This window comes from Arvicola amphibius, chromosome 12 (genome assembly GCF_903992535.2).
Source record: "Arvicola amphibius chromosome 12, mArvAmp1.2, whole genome shotgun sequence".
In the NCBI taxonomy this organism is placed as follows: Eukaryota; Metazoa; Chordata; class Mammalia; order Rodentia; family Cricetidae; genus Arvicola; species Arvicola amphibius.
In genome coordinates, this window is record NC_052058.2 from 104,914,255 (window position 1) to 104,932,772 (window position 18,518).

At 42.6% G+C, this 18,518-nt stretch overlaps 1 protein-coding gene across 1 annotated transcript in view; it reads left to right on the forward strand.

Annotated features, from left to right (window-relative positions):
- Positions 1-18,518, forward strand: part of Cntnap5 (contactin associated protein family member 5) — a 954,245-nt gene that overhangs the window by 519,381 nt on the left and 416,346 nt on the right. Inside the window, 2 exon segments of the mRNA XM_042054039.1 lie at positions 7,088-7,237; positions 11,093-11,264. Coding sequence (XP_041909973.1) covers positions 7,088-7,237; positions 11,093-11,264 — 322 coding nt within the window.

Sequence of the window (18,518 nt, forward strand, 5' to 3'; positions counted from 1 at the left end):
TTGCCAGCAAAGGATGGCAACAGCAGCAGCAGTAGAAGCAACTGTGTAGACACACTCATTAGCAGGCTGTGGAGTTGGACAGGCAAAGCAGTACCATTTTTCCTCGGGATCTCTCTATTTCTGAACTGCCACTGAAAATATCTGTCATTGGAAGATCTTCACCTCTCAGTGATTCCCTTTGGCAATGCCCTCACAAACCCATATGGAGACGAGTCTCTTGAGGAATTCCAGATTCAACAAGAGTGCCAACCAAGTTTGAAAATCCCAGAGTTATAACAGACCAGGGGAGGAAATTCTGTATTCTGTCTGCTCTTAGTCCCTCTGTGCAGTTTCCCTTTTTCCATAGTGTGGAAACGACTCATTTGGAATGAGGATTGTTAAGGGAAGAGAAGAGTTTCTAGGCTAGGTACTATGGTTTCTTATTTTTGGAGAGTGGTTCAAATTTCTATAGCATTCCTTGGAGAAGAGAAATTTCTGATTCTATGACTTGGTTGTTGTTGTTGTTGGTTGGTGGTGGTTGTTGTCTTCTTCTTCTCTTTCTTCTTCTTCTTCTTCTTCTTTCTTCTTTCTTCCTCTTCTCTTCTTCTCCGCTTTCCTACTTTACCCTCTTTCTTCTTTTCCTCCTCTTCCTTCTCTTCTTCTTCTTCTTTCTTCTTCTTCTTCCTCTTCTTCCTCCTCCTCCTCCTCCCCCTCCTCTTCCTCCTCCTCTTCCTCCTCCTCCTCCTCCTCTTCTCTCTCTCTCTCTCTCTCTCTCTCTCGCTCTCTCTCTCTCTGTCTCTCTCTAACACATACACACATGCATATACACACACACACACACATGCACACACACCCAATAATAGGGTGGATGAAGGGGATCAAAACAAGCCATTTCTGAGACCATCCAGTGTCCTTTGGATTAAGCACTCAGCATCAAGAAACTATGCTTTAAAATTCTGAGTTCTTAATCCTGATCTTTGTCAAAAAACTATCATTTTATGCCATCACTTTAAATTTTGAGAATTTTGCCACCACCCAAAAGCCCTCCCAGAACTGAGGATGCATTAAGACTCAGTTCCTATATCTTGTGGTACCGAATCCCTTGAAGTGACCCCTGGGGGCAATCCTGTTAACACTGCTCTGACCCCACACTGGTACTTTTCTGTTCTCCTTGAGAGCTGTCTGTTCACTCAGAACTGTTTGTCTCAGGAAGTTTGAGAGGGGGCAACCTGATCCAAGAGCGTTCTCTCTAATTTTGAATATATTAACTTCAGCTTTGTATTTTGTTTGATTTCTTGTTTGTATGTTATGGAGTTGCATGCTGGGCAACTTCTCTAGACACGGAACCCCATCCCCAGGTTTGTCTTTTAAAGTATGTTTTTGTTTTTTGTGTTTCTCTGTTTATACACATACATACACATGCCATGAAGTACAGGTGAAGGTCAGAGAACAGCTGGCAGGGGTCAGTTCTCTTCTTCATGTGTTCAAGATGTTGAACTTACATCTGTAGACTTGTTTGTTGGGAAGAGCCTACATTTGCTGAGTGATCTTGCTGGCTCTAATAAATTTTTCTTAACCATTAAACTCTGGAGAATATCTAGGTGTGTTATTTTTAGTCCATGTACAGAATTAACTAGAAGTGATACCTGGGCAAAAAGAGCATCATAGAGGAGGGTGTGCCACCTCACTCTCTTGGAATCTAGTCCATGTTCCCTTGATAATAGCTTGTTTCCCCTTTTCTTTCCCTAATTTCTTTCTTCCCCTGAACTCTAGAGAGAAGCAGCCCTATATCTGGCTGCATGGCACAGTCCCTGGGGATCCTTGAGCCTTTCCATATCTGAGATACTACAGAAGTCTGGCTTCTTTAATGTCTCATGAAGTCCAGCATCTGTTCTTCAAAACTTCTCCTCGTGATCCTTGTTCTATTAAAACTGCTAGTTTACTAGTTCAGAGCACTGGCTACACAGATTCTATGTCCTGAATTCAAACTCAAATCCACATCAAGGGAAAGAGCTGAGTCCACAATGTTGTCTCTGACATCACCGCATGTGCACTGTGGCACACGTCTAATCCTACATCCACATTATACAACCCAATGAATACAGAACTCTTTAAAAAAAATCAAGAAAGTCGAGGTCTTGAGAGGTGCATTCATTGGTGCTTTCTGCAAAAGGAGGGGATTTTGAGTTCAGACTGCCAGTAAGCACATAAAAAGTTGGCTACCAATGGTCTTGACTATAGTATCAACTCAGAGAACTAGAGACAGGATGATCCCTAGATGCAATGATCATCGAGCTAGCCAGAAATATCACACTGTAGATTAAATGAAAAAGTTGTCTCAAAAAAATTTTGGAGAGTGTTTGAGGAAGATCCCTGGTCAAACTCTTGCCTTCACATACACATGCACGTACACACACACACACACACCAACAGTTAAACACAGAAAGATATGGATAATGATACTGGAAAGGATCTGAGCTCACAATTTACGTATGACCAGATAAAAGAAGGCTCTGGCTCCTATATCTATACCTCAACCATCTCCTCTGATGCTGAGCCTCTGTAATGAAGCTAGATGATGGACTTATGCTTAGATCAAACTTCTACAGCCTTTGTGTATAGCCTTCTCCACAGTCATCTATGACTAGCCAACTGCTTGGTTCCTGGGTACTAACCAGATCCTGCATGGTGAATCATACTTCCTCTTCCAGCCCAGTCCATAGTTTGCTTTCAAATACAACTTCATGTGTTATGGAGATATATTCAAATTAGTATGCAAATGAAAGAAAGCAGACCTACATTTGGCTTGCACCTCAAATGCTCTTTCAAAATATCAAATGTTCATCCCTAGGAATCACTTGACAGAATCCTTAACTAATTAGCACAGTCACCATGTCCGAAATCCAAATCCTACCTTGTCTGTGATAGCTGTCCATGAGAGAAGTTGGAGCTACCAGCTGGAGAAGCTTCTGGGTCTCCCGTCCATGGGAAGCAGATGTTGAGGGAGCTGTTCACATGGTGGGTCTGTGCCATCTGGGCTTCTCTGAGCAGATGGGGCACAGCTACCCTGGTGGGAGCATAGCTGGGCTCCAGGCTTGGTACTGAGACTGCCCTGTGCAGATTCTCCACACAGAAGCTACTCATTCTGCCCTGACGACTCAGAGCCAAGTAACCCTCTTTTTACCTTCCTCCCAGAGGGCTTCACTGTGAAGGCTCCAGGGGCTCTGCTAAGTACTATCTAGTGTTCCTCAGCTGTCTCTGCTGATCCTTTGCTGTTGATCATCACCAGTGAAAAGGACTGAAAAGCACTGCTTTTAGGTTCACATGGCCCTCTGAGAAGATGTTCCTCTATCTTGGCCCTTCCTAAATTAAAGAACCCTCATTTTTCTTTATGATCTGCACTGGTGATTTGTGTCTCTGGCTATTCAATGGTCTCTCTCTCTCTCTCTCTCTCTCTCTCTCTCTCTCTCTCTCACACACACACACACACACACACACACACACATACACACACACACTCACACACACACAGAGACACACACAAACACACATGCACACATTATATATAGATACTTTTTTGTATGTGTATGGTAGGAGTGGGAAGATAAGAGTCAGGGAAAAGTAAGTCCATGTGTTTCTGTGTCAGGTCATGAAGCACCTGTCAGCGGTGTTGGGACACTAGAGTATGCATGGAGAGTCAGAGGACAATCTTTGGGTCTTGGTCATTTCCTTCCACCTTGTCATGAGAAAGGGTCTGAGACTCAGTGTGTCAGTGGGGTTAGCTGGCCTTCAAGTTTTGCAGATTCTCCTGTCTCCACCTACCGTCCCTCAGAGGCACACTGGAATTAGAAGTGCTGGTGCCACTGCCTTCACTTCAGCTTTTCACTGGATTTCAGGTATTGTATGTGAACTGCAGGGATCTGCCCCAGATCTACTCCTCAACCCCATCCAGTTCATGGAGTTGTGTTGTTTGTTTGGTCTAGTGAAAATACCCAAATTCCCTCCACAGAGATTCAAAGGAAGTTGATTTGAGTAAAATGTTCTTCAGAAACCTGTTTCAAAGGCTTTTGCTGGACTCTTCTTAGCCTGGCACCCAAAGCCTTGGGGGACTGCTTTAAATGTTCTTCTCTTTTTCATTTTTCTTTTTCTATTTTCCATTATCCATTTCTTTGTTGTCTGAGCAGATAGCTGTGTCCTAGAATTTTTGCTCACTGGACTGAACTGTTTCCTACCTACTCCGTGAAACATTCCTAGACTTCATATACAGAGGCAGTAAGCCCTCTTTCTTCTTTGCCTGTCATCACAGTCTCACTTAAAGCTGGAAGTTTGCTATTTGTTGTTGGGTTGATTTTGTCTTCGGTTTTTCTTGACATGTATTAACTGCATGTAATTGGTTTCCTTATAATGTTTTCACACACATGTATAATATATTTTGACCATATTCACCACTTTACACTCCCACTCTCTCTCTTGGCCCTCCAACTCATATTGGTCCCCTCGCCTTTCAAACTGTTCCCTTTCTATTTTTTTGTTTCCAGTTTATTTATTTTTTATTAAAAATTGCCATCTCCTCCCCCCTCCTCCCCCTTCCCTCCCCACCCTTCCACCCATATCCCCACTCCCTCCCTCTCCAGGCCAAAGAGCCATCAGGGTTCTCTACACTATGTTGAGTCCAAGGTCCTCCCAACTCCCTCCAGGTCCAGGAAGGTGAGCAACCAAACTGACAAGGCTCACACAGAGCCCGTCCATGTCGTAGAGACCAAGCCCATCGCCATTGTCCTTGGCTTCTCGGTCAGCCTCCACCATCAGCCACTTTCAGAGAGTCCGATTTGGTCGCATGTTCAATGAATGTGAACTCTACAGCATGGACGGGCTCACTGTGAGCCTTAACCTTCACCTGGCGATGGATGGAGATAGAGACAGAGCCCCACATTGGAGCACCGGACTGAGCTCCCAAAGTTCTGATGAGGAGCAGAAGGAAAGAGATCATGAGAAAGAAAGTCAGAAACATGAGGGATGCGTTCACCCACTGAGACGGCAGGACAGAACTAATGGGAGACCACCAAGTCCACTTGGAATGGGACTGATGGAACATCCCCTTTCTATTTTAAGGGTCCAGTTTTAATAACTAGTGAGTTTTATGGTGTTGTGTACAGGAGCACGGGTCAGGAGTTACAGGTTCTAAGGTATCTTAATAGTGACTGTACTGCTGAAGGAAATGACCTCTCTTCCAGCAACCATTAACTGAGTAGAAATCATGATGGGTTGAATTGTCACAAGCTCCTCACACTCTCTGACAGAGTGTTGGTGAGCCAAATTTTATGTAGGTTTTATGTGGGTGATCATAGCTCCTATGAGTACAAACAGCAAGGTTATATTCAGCGTCAGTCTAAATGTCCATTGTCTGGCTTGTTAATGTATCTGTCTTCCTCATTTGTATAATGTCAAAGGATAGTGTTTGAATTCTATGTACAATTACCCTTACCTTTTAACTGTGGCTCATTCCAAAATACAAAGGAATATGTTATTATCTGTACTTTTCCAACCGTAAGGGTGACTTGGATCCATGGTTTTGCCTGTCAGTGTTAGTTCATGGAGGGCCCAAATACTTAAGCATACAATTATAGTAAGAGTTACAATCCCTAGAGCCACCTTTAAGTACAGTACCCACTTTTGCCGGTGAGGAAACCGAGACAATTAGAAGGAAAGCAGGTCAGTGCACAGCCAGGCAAACCGAAAATTGAATGATGAACATGTATAGTTCTGTGTCACTGTGGCCTGAACACTCAATATAGCTGTTTTCTTCAGTGTTCAGTGGGGGCATAATCAAGCAGAAATCTCCATAGATGGAAAATTTTTGAGCGGAATTAATTGGCCCTTCATGATTAATTCCTAATGCAGCTCCCTTAGTAAGGTAGGTCAGTGTGGCAGAGCAGCTGAGAGATGAGCACAGCATCAGGAGCGTTTGCTTTTAACAAGCCACCTCTTGCCCTCCAAATGCTCTGGAATTGTCCTCTAATCATGTTTGATCCCTTAATACTGATACCAGATTGGTATCGTGAGTTAGATTTCTGGATTCAAGTAGTGGAAGGAGAGCTTTGATTCACACAGATTGTCCTTTGACCTCCACATGTACACACCCCCCACATACACATGTACAGTCAACTAAATATATTAAAATTGTTACAGTTGGTATTGATTTAATGTGACCCTGACTATAGTAAGACACTGGATCTGCCTTGCAATGGGGCTGGCCTTGTCCACTTCTGAAATGTGACATGAAAGTAGAAGCAAACGTGTGGAGAATGAGACAGTGTGGGACATGGGGAAGGCTAGTAGGATGCCGAAGAGGATCGCTCAAAGCATATTACAGTCTTAAACGAAACCACCCTGGTGCAATTGTGGTGATTAATGTTAGATGTCACCTTGATGGGATCTAGTTTCACCCAGGAGCAAGCCTTCAGGAACACTCAAGATGAATTACAGAAACTAAGGTTATACTGAGAATATGTGTAAGGGACTCCCTTGATCATAGTAGCTGATGTGCGAAGACCCATCCTAATGGAGGGCAGGACCATTCCCTGGACTGGGGATCTGATCCTGGGCTGTGCAAAGTGGAGAAAGGCAAGCTGAGCAGCAGTCTGTTTTCATCCTTCTAGTTCCCTAATTGTGGAAAGTTTCTTCTGCTTGACTTCCCTGCTACTGCGGACTATATCCTTGAACTGTGAGATGAAATAAACCCTGTCTCCCTTTAGTTAATTTTGTCAGGGTATTTTATCACAGCATCAGGAAAAGAAGTGGTAGAGGGCATGCATCGGATGTGCTAGGTCCTGGTTTTGGTTCTTGGAATCTTCTCTTAAAACAATTGTTTCTGGGGATATAATTGCTGGTCTCATTTGAAGGATTGCTTTTTCCTCTGCAGTCGCTAATCACCATCCTAATTAATATACAGTATGCTTTTGTTTAGCACAGATGCCTCACATATTTGGGGTTGTCCCCTTTGTTTTTTAGCCAAAACTATCAGAAATGGCTTAGGAAAAGAGACTAAGTTGTAAGTCAGAAGAGAGAGATGACCCTCATGAAATACCCCTCCCTGTTTCTTTTGCAGGCAGTTCCTTGAATGATGGCCTGTGGCATTCGGTCAGCATCAACGCCAGGAGAAACCGGGTCACTCTCACACTGGATAATGATCCTGCTTCCCCGGCTCCGGACGCCTCCAGGCTGCGAATTTATTCTGGAAATAGTTACTACTTTGGAGGTAAATCCCCTAGCTTTTGAGGCTTCAAATAAAAGGACAGGGGAATTATGTCACCGTGTGCTTTGTTAATTAGGCTATCCTCCCCACAGCCCTGCATGCATACATGCATGCACACAAGCAACAAACAGTGAGAAAGCAAACCCTCAGGCCACTGTGCCAACCTAAGCTAATCTAGAGCAGTGCCGAGGACAGAAAAAACCGAGGTTACAAGAGCTGGGTTACATAACGCAACACGAGAGTTCTTGTAGCCATGCCAAGCTGCTTGGTCACGCTGGAAAGGAAAAAGTCAGCTGAAAACTGAGAGAAAAGGAGCTGAGAATCAGAAAGTACCTGCAAGAGGGAAAACTCAAGAGGGAGGCACCAGCGGCCTGCTCAGTCATCTAGGTCGCTCCACTGCCTCTCTTCTTTGTGAGCCTTCTCTCCCCTTTCCCATACCTTGGAGTTCACCCACACTCAAGAAGGAGACAGAGAAGAGTGTATAGGAGCTAGGGGCTCCGGAAGGGGAGCCATGGCTGCTTTTCCTAACGTTTTCTAAACCCTGGCACTACTTCCAGAGACACACGCTAAAATAAACTGAGGTGACCAAAGCCTATGTGGCATCTTAACATTTTTATAAATACACCTATGTTGATTATTTTTTTTAATTTTTATTTATTCTTATCTCATACAATATATACCATGCCATGTTGAGTATTTTGTGTATCTTTTATTACAAGAGAAAGATAGTGCCTATTTCTGTAGTCATGGTCTCTTTACAGAAGCCACATCTAAAGGGCACTTAGTCCTCACGGCTCTCTGACTTTAAACTCTTAATATACAGTCCTTCTACTCACTTTCCTAGAACACAGAGAACAATTTCAGAATTGCTAGGAGACAGAAACAAGAGCAGAATACAGGCTCAGTGGAGTTTGGTGGTCGAGGGCTGACTCAGTGTGCAAAAGGCACTGGTCTCCATGCACAGATTCACACCCAAACTTCAAGCATGCTCTCCACACAGCTCACATACACACCCAGCTCCAAAGCCCCCCATGCTTTCTTCAACACAGTTGAGAAGGCGACACAAACTGGTTGGGATCTTGTCGAGGGGAGCATAAAATGACCCTGCCCTAGACCTGACAGTTCCTTTTCATGAGATAGCTGAGGACAAGCACCGAAAAATAGCATTTACTGAAGAAATGGCAAAGGCTCTTGTTACTCGAACCTGAGGACTTGAGTTCTATCTTTAGAACCTGGAGTGGGAGAAGAGAATTCGCTCCATAAGCTGTCCTCTGACTTTCATACATGCATGAATACACATGCTTGTCTGCTCTCTCTCTTTCTCATAAATAATAATAACAATAATATAATAATAATAATAGCAATAAATTACACCTGGAGTATTCCCAAATACTAATCATACATTCTACACTGAGCTGCACAAAAAACTCCTATAGTCTCTTAGCTCCAAAACTTACAAATCATCCCTTTCTTCCCAAGGAAAAACATGGAAGGCTAGAAACACAAAAGGGTCTTTGCATAAGTACAGAATTCATATGTAGGGTCTCCTTGGAAGGAAGCAATGTGGAACAAGATCAGTGAGGTTGGATTTTAGTATGAGGAAGCCCCACTGTCCTTCACCTACTACATTCACCACTACATTCACAGCTGTGGCATGCATGTTTAAGTGATAACATTTCCATATAAGATATAACAAGACTGTTGTTTGTGGAAATAAAATAATTGGTAGCATGTCAAGATAGCTCAGTCATAGAGGACTGGCTGTGTAAGCCTAAGGACCTGTGTTTCAATGTTTGGAGCCCCTGGAAAGCCAGCCTCTGTAGCACATGTCTGTAATCTTCAGGCAGCTCATGCCAGTAAACCTGGTGTACACAGTGGCAAACCGAAGACCCCATCCTCAGGCAGGTTAGAAAGCACCAGCTCCTGTAGTTGTTCAGTAATAGCCATGCATGGGCTGTGACATTTGCACACTCAAATTCATATGCATTGTCACTCAAATCATAATAATCTGTAGATGACTATAGAGACAGCATATGTATGGAGAAGACTCAAATCTGTGTTCACTGGAGCCCCCTAGTGAAAGCAAATGGATGGAACAAATGCAGAGCTATGATCTCTACTATATGCTGAGGATTCTGAATCACATACTATATTTTAGCAATGGAGAAAGAATGATGGTCAGGAATTTATTTTCAGGCAAAATGGTTTTGAATAATCATGTTACAATAATCATTTAAAATATCACAGAGGCAAAATGGTCCTCCTCCCCTAGCTAGAATAGTGCTAAATTCTGGGTGTGTTTCCAGGGGTACCATACTTAGAATGTGAAGATTTATCTATGATTTGAACAGTGTTTAAACAAACCCTCACACACAGACTGTAAACTTAAGGAAGGTGAAAAACGAGCTTCGGCAGTAATAGTCAGCTTCCATAAATTCTCTCTACAGCTTCAATTAGAAGTTGTAGCATCTCTTCATTTTATAGTATGCCTGTGAGCTGGTAACCAGCTGCTGGGCTTCAGCCCTGCAGTGACTGTCTATTAGCGATGGCTGAAATAATTCCCTATTATTTATGGCTTATTGCTGTGTTTTCAGGCTCCATTCCCATATGCTCTGAACCTTTTAAAACCACTGAGATGGAGTTTGTAAGAGCCCACGTACTTGTCTACCTGCTTGGTCTTCACCTGTCTTAACCGGGAGTACATTGTCCTGGCTGCAGGTGATGCTAAACAGGGCAAAGCAATTTTTTTTATCTCTATAGAACACTCATTAAGATGTGTGGGGTTAACCTTCTGCATGTGCTGTTACAGCCTATAACTATGCGCACTTAAGCAGGCAGTTCTCTTAATGTCTGGATTTACTTTGCACAGCATGTCAAAATTCCTGCTTGGCTTCTGAGAGTACCTTTCTCGTGAACTAAGCCTGTTAATGCTCCACAATTAACCAGACAATTACTTTACTGCCATCCTTAGCAGAGCATGATTTCCTTAGAAAGAAAGTGTAATTCAGAATTGCATTGTGAATTTAGATGTGTGTTTTGAGACAGAACCAACATTTTCAGGCACTTACAATATGTGAACAATATGTGAACAATATGTGAAGGATGTCATTCAAAAGAAAGACAAATAGGTTTCCAGCAGAAAGAAAAGTGTGTGTGTGTGTGTGTGTGTGTGTGTGTGTGTGTGTGTGTGTGTGTGTGTGAGTGTGTGTGTGTATAAGACTCAGTTAATGAAATGCTTGCCAAGTAAGCATGAGATTCTAAGTTTGGATTCTCAGTATCTATAAAATACTGGGCATGGCATGGAATACCTTGAATTCCAGTGTTGAGATAAACAGGCTCCTGAGGTTCACTGATGACCCAGCTAATTCACGTCAGGTTGGTTGAAGGGAGAGTGTCACAAAAAGCAAAGAGAAGAGTGAACACAGATCCCTGGGGCTCATGACCAAAGTCTAGGTAAATTGGGGAGGCTTTGGTTCACAGAGAGATCTTATCTAAAAGATTAAAGGGAAAGTAGTAAGACATACTGATATCAACCCCTGCCTTCTACAGATCCCCACATGAAAGAATGCATCTGCAGGCACACCACACACACACACACACACACACACATGGGTGGAGTTAAGGTAAAAGTTATACCAATGATATTCCCTTTGGCAATTTTTTCCTTTATAGTGACTGAATACACCTGTTTTGCATCATTTCTGCCCCTCCTCCTGAGCCTGGATTTACAACAAAAGTGTCCCCTGCTGAGAATGAAAAAGTGCCCAAATAATTAGAGCTCAAGATCTTCCATCAATAGGTTGCCAAAGCAATGACAGATCATTTCAGTGTTCTTCATCTTTTCTCTCTGTCCCACAGGGTGCCCCGACAATCTCTCCGATTCCCAATGCTTAAATCCCATTAAGGCTTTCCAAGGCTGCATGAGGCTCATCTTTATTGATAACCAGCCCAAGGACCTCATTTCAGTTCAGCAAGGTTCCCTGGGGAATTTTAGTGATTTACACATTGATCTGTGTAGCATCAAAGACAGGTAATTATTGTCTTGTCTCCTCTGTTCTCCCACCCCTTCCCGTTCTCCTGTTCTAAATATGAGTTTCTTTAAGCAAAATTCTAATCTGCTGACATTAACCACATTAGACATAATTGAGTCGCCTAATGGAAAATATTTCTGAAAGGATTTCAGGCACAGAGAAAAACAGTTTAAATTAGTTGAGTCTCTCTTCGTGTTGACTTGCAGTAAATGGGATATGCAAATTAAATCAAAATACAAATTTGTGAGAGGATTAAACTTTTATGCATAGACAACATTTGATTACTTTGAAGTTAAGAGTAAAGCATGAGATCGGGAGGAATTACTTCTCCCCTAACCGTTTCATTCTTCACCTGCTGTGGGTGTCCTTCCTATAATGGCATAAAACCATAGGAAATCTACTGCTAGGGGTTTGGCTGTGCTCTACATGATGTCATTAGTTTGGGATGGCTGGTATAACTGCCACGAACCCCACCCATTGTTTCTTGAGCTCCAAAGAGACCAGACAGTAGGCCAATAAGAATCAGTTCTTTGATTTTGCACCCCAGAGATCTAGCATGACGGTCAGTTTTCAGTTATCTCTCTCCGGAAATTTGACTTCTCTTCTGTTGGAAATTTCTAGATTTGAAGTCAGAAAACCAAAGACAATAGATGCTAAATTTCAGCAGGATTTTGCCATGTTCCTACTGTAGCACCTACCTGCCTCATTCTTTGAATTCTGCTTAATCCTTTGAGATATTAATGAGCTGGTAGGAAGATGAGATTAAGTGTTTACATATGTGTTAGTATTAGAAGTTCTTGGCTATATTGACTAGTTGTTGCTGTAAACTCAAATATACCTAATTTTGGAAACATTGTCACTAGTAAGGACACATGATTCCAGTAAGTTGATACTACTGTGACAATAAGGAATGAGACTGAGGAAGTATGGGAAGGTGACTGAATCATACCTTAAAGGATAGGGCAAATCATGCTTGGCAAAGTTGACAGTAGGCAAAAGATGGTAGGAAATAGTGCCACAGAACTGTGTGGAAAATACATGGCTCACAAGTGTTATCAATTCAAAATGCTTTGAGTTTGCATTTAGAATCTCTAGTACTGGGATGCATTTTATAACTAATAGCATACGATAATTTTCTTGGCAAAACTTATTTCCTGAATAGCGAGTAACTGATGCCTTGTCTTGCAATTTACCATGTCTTACATTCCATTGCTGCAGTTCAGTTCATAGGTTCTGCAGGCAAGGTGCATGGCTTCCAAAAGGCTGGGGTGCAGACTTGGAATCATCATAAGGAGGGCCTTTGTACTTGAAAAATTTCATTCTTTGCTCTGGGTGAGAACAAAGAAGGAACACATCAGATTTGATGGCTAGAGCCATGAGTTGAAAAAATGTAGGGCAGAGTTAAGGGAGTTCGGGAGTGAGTGTCCCAGTGCAGGGGAGAAACGTTGAAAAGCGTCAGGTGCCGATATTGGGGGTATGGGAAATCAGCCATAGAGAACATGGTCTTTGCTAATTCTGGAAATGACTGCTATAATTAAATGAAGCACAGCACACATTTCTGATTATAAATACCATTCCACATGCGATCACCTACACACCATACTGACTTCTCTTTTTTTCACACTGACTTCTTGATCTTTGTGCCTTTTCTTCATTTGACCAGATGTGAAAGTGGATAATAAAATGTGTGCTTCATTAAAATGTGCTAATTTAGAAATCTCCAAACCAAAGCTATTACAGGGAATGGCTACCACACCAAGTCTTTATTACTGGCAAGGGAGAAGCTTCCAAATCCATCAGCTGCTGCAGTATTTTATGTACTGCAGATCAATACAGGACATTTGTCAATTGGGATCTCTTTGATACCTTAATACACAATCAAGGAAGCTCTCATTATTTTTGATTACATGAAAGTCATTGCCATCTACCCTGCGCCATTACTTTTGTGTAATTGTAGTCTTGAGTAATTGTATTACATACAATTGTGTTTTGGTTAATTGTATAATGAGGAATGTGTCTTGTTTAGTGGGTAAAGGGTATGTTTCTGTTGATTTGCAGTCACTTTCTCTAACAAAAAGGAAAACTGTGGCCAAAGCTTTGTCTGGTCTCTTACTGATGTAATTTACACTTGTTCGGTATCTGTGATGAGGGGAAGAGGAGAGAAGGATTACAAAGGCAGGTGTTTCCTGAGTTTTGTGTTTTCTTTTTCTTTTTGTGAGAAAGATAAATATCATAGTAAAAGTGCATAGATATGTGAACCAGGAGCAATAATAAATGTTTAAAATAAAGCAGCCAGTGGTCAGAGTTCAGGCAAGAAGCTAAAGGCCTCATTGCTTGGGGAAGCAGACACAGGGGCCTCCTGTGTTCATAGCCAGCTGACACAGTGTCCATGAAAAACTCCTCCAGTGTTGTTCATGTGATAACCAATGTGAGCTTGTTAGCCAGCTGCTATGAAGTTGCTGCTAGGGATGGCAGAGGTGGGGATGACTCTGGCTGTGGTTTCCCACCCAGTGCTCCAAGCAGCACTGAGTATCTCTTCTTCTTGGACTTCTGATACTAAGGCTACTCTCCTTGCCTTCTGTGTGCTTTTCTTCCTTCCCAGTAAAAGGGGACCCACCTACACACCTGGGATTTTATTTCTTTTTTCCCTACTGTGCCTCTTACATATTTAAATGTCGTAGTAATGATCAATTTTGGGAGAAATCAGATATGGGAAGATCATAGCAGTCTTCAAGAAAAAAAGCCCACGTTTTCCAAAATCTTAAGAGGCTTCTCCGGCAGAGTCTCGCAGGCCCTTTGAAATGGTGCTGGCAAACTGGTAGGTTCTGCTTCTTTTGAATTGTTTAAAATAAGCCTTTGAAGCATCATTTTACGGCTAGAGAGATGTCTCATTAGCTAAGAGTCCTTGATTCACAAGCATGTGTACTGAGTTCAGGTCCCAGTACCCATGAAGCAAGCTATGGGTGGTAGCATCTCTGTAATCCTAGTGCTGGAGGGGTAGAGCTAGAAAGTTTCTGGGGCTTGTTGGTGGCCCCCCTGGTTAGAAAAAGCAATAACAAAACAACCTAATTACTGTAAGTTCCCTGTTTAAGACCGGAACCTGACTCAAAAGAATAAAGTGGAGAGTGATAGAGGAGGATACCTGACACCCACCTCTTGCCTCGACATTTGTACATAGGCAGATGTACAGGCCACACACACACACACACACACACACACACACACACACACACCAAATAATGTTCAGAAACTGACACTTAGTTTTATTCAGCTATCTGGAATGCCAGGAAAATTTTGGATGTCTCAAGTCCCATTTCCTGTGGAGTGCCCTCATATAGCAATACAACTGAAGTAGATTTGGAGATATCATCCAGTCCTAGTCCCAAATATACAGAAAAGGAAATTACATGTAGGGTGCAAAATCAATTACGGAAGAGGGCTACTGCCCTGGACTCCAATGCTGTATCCTAAGGAGATTTTCTTCTATTCCCTTTGAAAATGCTTTTCCCACTGGGTGGATCACACACAAGACAGTGTATTCAGTTTCCTGCTGCCAAATATGTCGTTAAACAAAATTTCCCCTTCCATATCTGGTTCTTTTCCTCCTCACACATTTTCTACTAAGAAAAGCATGTGTCTTGCTCTTTGGTCAAGATTCTTAGCTTCTCAGCTTGAGCATGCGGAGCCACAAACACAGAGGAAGAGAAAACATTATGTTGGATAACCTCCACAAACAGATTCTTGATACATCCCACCCCATGTGTGGGTGTGTGTTAAAAACAGCCGCTAGTATAAAAAGATTGCTTTGCTGGGTAATACATATGTCTGAGTTCTTATCTAAAACTGAAAGCCTTTATGTCAGGTGCCAGGAGAGCCATGGAAAGGGCAATGCCCACACAATCTGAGCTCTTCTCTCTAAGTGAGAAATGCTACAATATGGTATTCTCCCTTCATGCGTGAAATGAGGCCAAAATCAGAATGAGAGCATCTCTGCAGTTTTTTTTTAATCCATTTTTGCCCTGTTTCATGGACAAAAAGGAAAGGTCGTGGTTTATGCAGTAATTCCTGAATAAGCAATCTTTAAATATTATTTTCTTTGACTCTCTCCACAGTCCTAATAGCCCAAAGTAGTTCTTCAAGTGAAGCCAAGGCACAATATCACAGTGCACAGTGCAACTTGTTAGAAGTACACTTTCTAGGCTAGGACATAGTTCTGCAGTTAAAGCACTGGCTGTTTTGGGAGAGCATCAGTTTTGATTCCCAGCACCTATGTTGGTGTCTCAAAACCACTTTTGCCTCCAGCTCCAGGAGATCTGACTTCCTCTTCTGGTCTCCATGTGTGCCTGCACTCCCATGCACAGTTCTACACTAATACATACCTAGAGTTAAAAAAAATAAATCTTAAAGGACTTAGTTAACCCAGAACGGGTACAGGGACATGGCTGCAATTTTAAGAAATTCTGGTGATTCTTAGAGAAACATTTGAGATCCATAGGGTTGTTGCCAATGCCCAGAGAAGCTCACCAACTGCTCGGCCAAGGTCACATGTTTAGTAATCATGGGAGCCAGATTCAACCCCAGTGTTTGCCAATTCCAGAGTTTATGGAAGTGTGCAGGGCCTTTTGCTAAAATTCGCAAAAAGAAAAAGGACTTGGGTGGCCAGAGCACGTAGAGGAAGGTGCTGCTAAGGAAGGAGGAAGCTGAGGAGTGGGCTGGGTTCGGAGAGGTCGAGCACAGCCCAGACACTTGTTGTGGATAGCACAGTATAGGGCTGAGAGTACGGGAGGTGTTGAGCACCTGTTTGCATGATCAGAAGGCAGCACCTGGTAATAACAGTACCTAGCAGTGAGTGGGTAGGAAGACCAGAGGGTCTTCGAGAGTAATAAACTGTCTGCAGTCTGACTAAGACACAAATAAATAGCTTAGCTTTAAATAATACTTGCTAAGAGTCAGTAAAATTGTGTATGTGTGTGTACGTGTGTGCATGTGTGTGTGTGTGTGTGTGTGTGTGTGTGTATGTGTGTGTGTGTAATTCTAACAGTAGGGTTCATCATTAACTACATTTTCTAATAATGAGTTTGAGACACAAAGATGCTAAGTAATCTTCCCAAAGCTATAGAGTCAAGCAAGATATCGCAGAAACAGGTTTTGTATCAACAAATCTGCTTGGAAAACATGGGCCTGTTTTCTCCATGGTACTCCCTCCCCTAACATGGCAAGGTTGTGAAGCAGAAAGCAATGAGTTTCCATGTTGGCTCAGAAATCACACACTGTCAGAGCTAGAAAAACATTCAATTGGTGAAGTGCTTGGTGCCAAGGCATGAAGGCTTGGGTTCAGAAACCAGAACCCACTTAGAAGTCAGACAGAATGGTGTACTTCCAGGCCCAGCATAGAGAGGCAGAGACAGGGGATCTGGGGTTCTCTGGCCAGGCAGTTTCCCTGAATCAAAAGGTTGCAGATTCAGTGAGGAAACCATTCTCAAAATAGAAATGGTGTATTGAGTGATTGAGGAATACCAATGCCATTGATCTCTGTTCTCCACATGTACCACACACATGTATACATGCATCTTCAACCAGATGTGTATGCACACACAACAAGAACAGGGGTTACTGTTTATGTTACTGATTGTCAAAGCCTTGTAAGGAACATCCTAAGAACTGGAGCATTCTGAGACTTAAGGTTTCCAATCCAAGTCTTTGGTTTTACCGAGTTCTTGGGGATGGTTCCAGAAGGGAGGAATTTCGTAATTAGTCTGGAAGAGCTGTTGCATGGAGGTAGATACTGACCTACTTCAGTATGGGCAGTCCATCTAAAACTCAGCAGAAAAAGACATCACTGAATCCTCTTCTGTTCTTCAATGGGGGCTGTCACACCGTCTCCTTAAACATCTTTAGACCTGAGTGAAGCAGTAGGACTTGTAAGGACTATGAACCTGGCTTTCATTGCTATAAGTTTCCTTGAAGAAGAGCATCTGTGCCCTCTTATCAGCCTGATCTCTCTTGTCACTTGATCTTAAGAGGAAAGTTGATCAATTTGTTGATAAAGCGTCACTTTCCTCTTGGGCCAAGGAAGGTCACTGCTGTGACTTAAATGTAAAATGTCCTCTATAGACGCATGGGTTTGAACATTTGGATCCTAGTTGGGGATACTGTTTGGGAAGGTTGGGGGGACTATTAGAAGAGGGAGCCTTATTGGAGGAAGAGGATCAGTGGGGCTGGACCTGATGATTGATAGCAGGGCCAAGTCCTGTTGCATTTAGCTTCCCTACTATGGAGACAATATGACCAGCTGCTTTCTGCTGTCACCATGTTTTCCCACCGCTGTCGTTTGGATCCCCTAGAACTGTAAAGCAGAAGCAGCCCTTCTGCCCTTCACTTCCTTCCTGTCAGATATCTTGTCACAGCAGTGAGGAAAGAAACTAAAGTGTGTACTGGGTGCTTTTATTCACAGAATACACAGACAGCCCACCACACTGGGGCGGCACCTCAATGCTTCCCATAAGGCTGCTGTAAGAAGTTTCCCTCACCGACTGACAATCTGAAACACTAGTGCTTAAAACAATGGCATAACAATGGCCCAGTGAATTATCACAAGAGTTTGTCTACTGTTTGACAAGCCAGGTGCAAAGTAGATGTTCTGAGAACACTGAGAAATCTGCTGTCAAGAGCGGCCTGCCTTGCCTTCCTGAGTAATACTAAGAAATGCAGCTTCTGAAACACAGGAGCCAAGCAAGCTTTCAGGCTAGAAGGAAATGTGAAAAAAAGACAACTTTACACTCAAGTCAGTTCTATGAGGCAGAAACATTTCTAAATTAATAATTAGAAGACAAAAGATTCCTCTGTGTTATTGATCTCTTCCCAAGATCAATACCTCAATGAGCCTTCATGTGATACCCTGATAAGGGCTCCTCATCTGTTTATCACGTTACAGAAGCTCCCTGCTGTACAACCAATGTAACATTTAGTTTGTTCCTTATCTCTGTTGATGTACATGCTTTGGACTGGAGAGGGAGAGTGCTGGTCCCAAACGAAGCACTGACTGCCATTGTCTGTATCATTCACAGATATAATTAGAAGGTAAAGTAGCTTAATAATTTGAGTTGTTCAAATGGAAAAAAAGAAAGCATATTTAACAAGTGGTGCTGGCATAACTGGATATCAATATGTAGAATAATGAAAATAGACTTATATCTATCACCATGCACAAAACTCAGGTCCAAACAGATCAAAGACCTCAACATAAAGCCAGT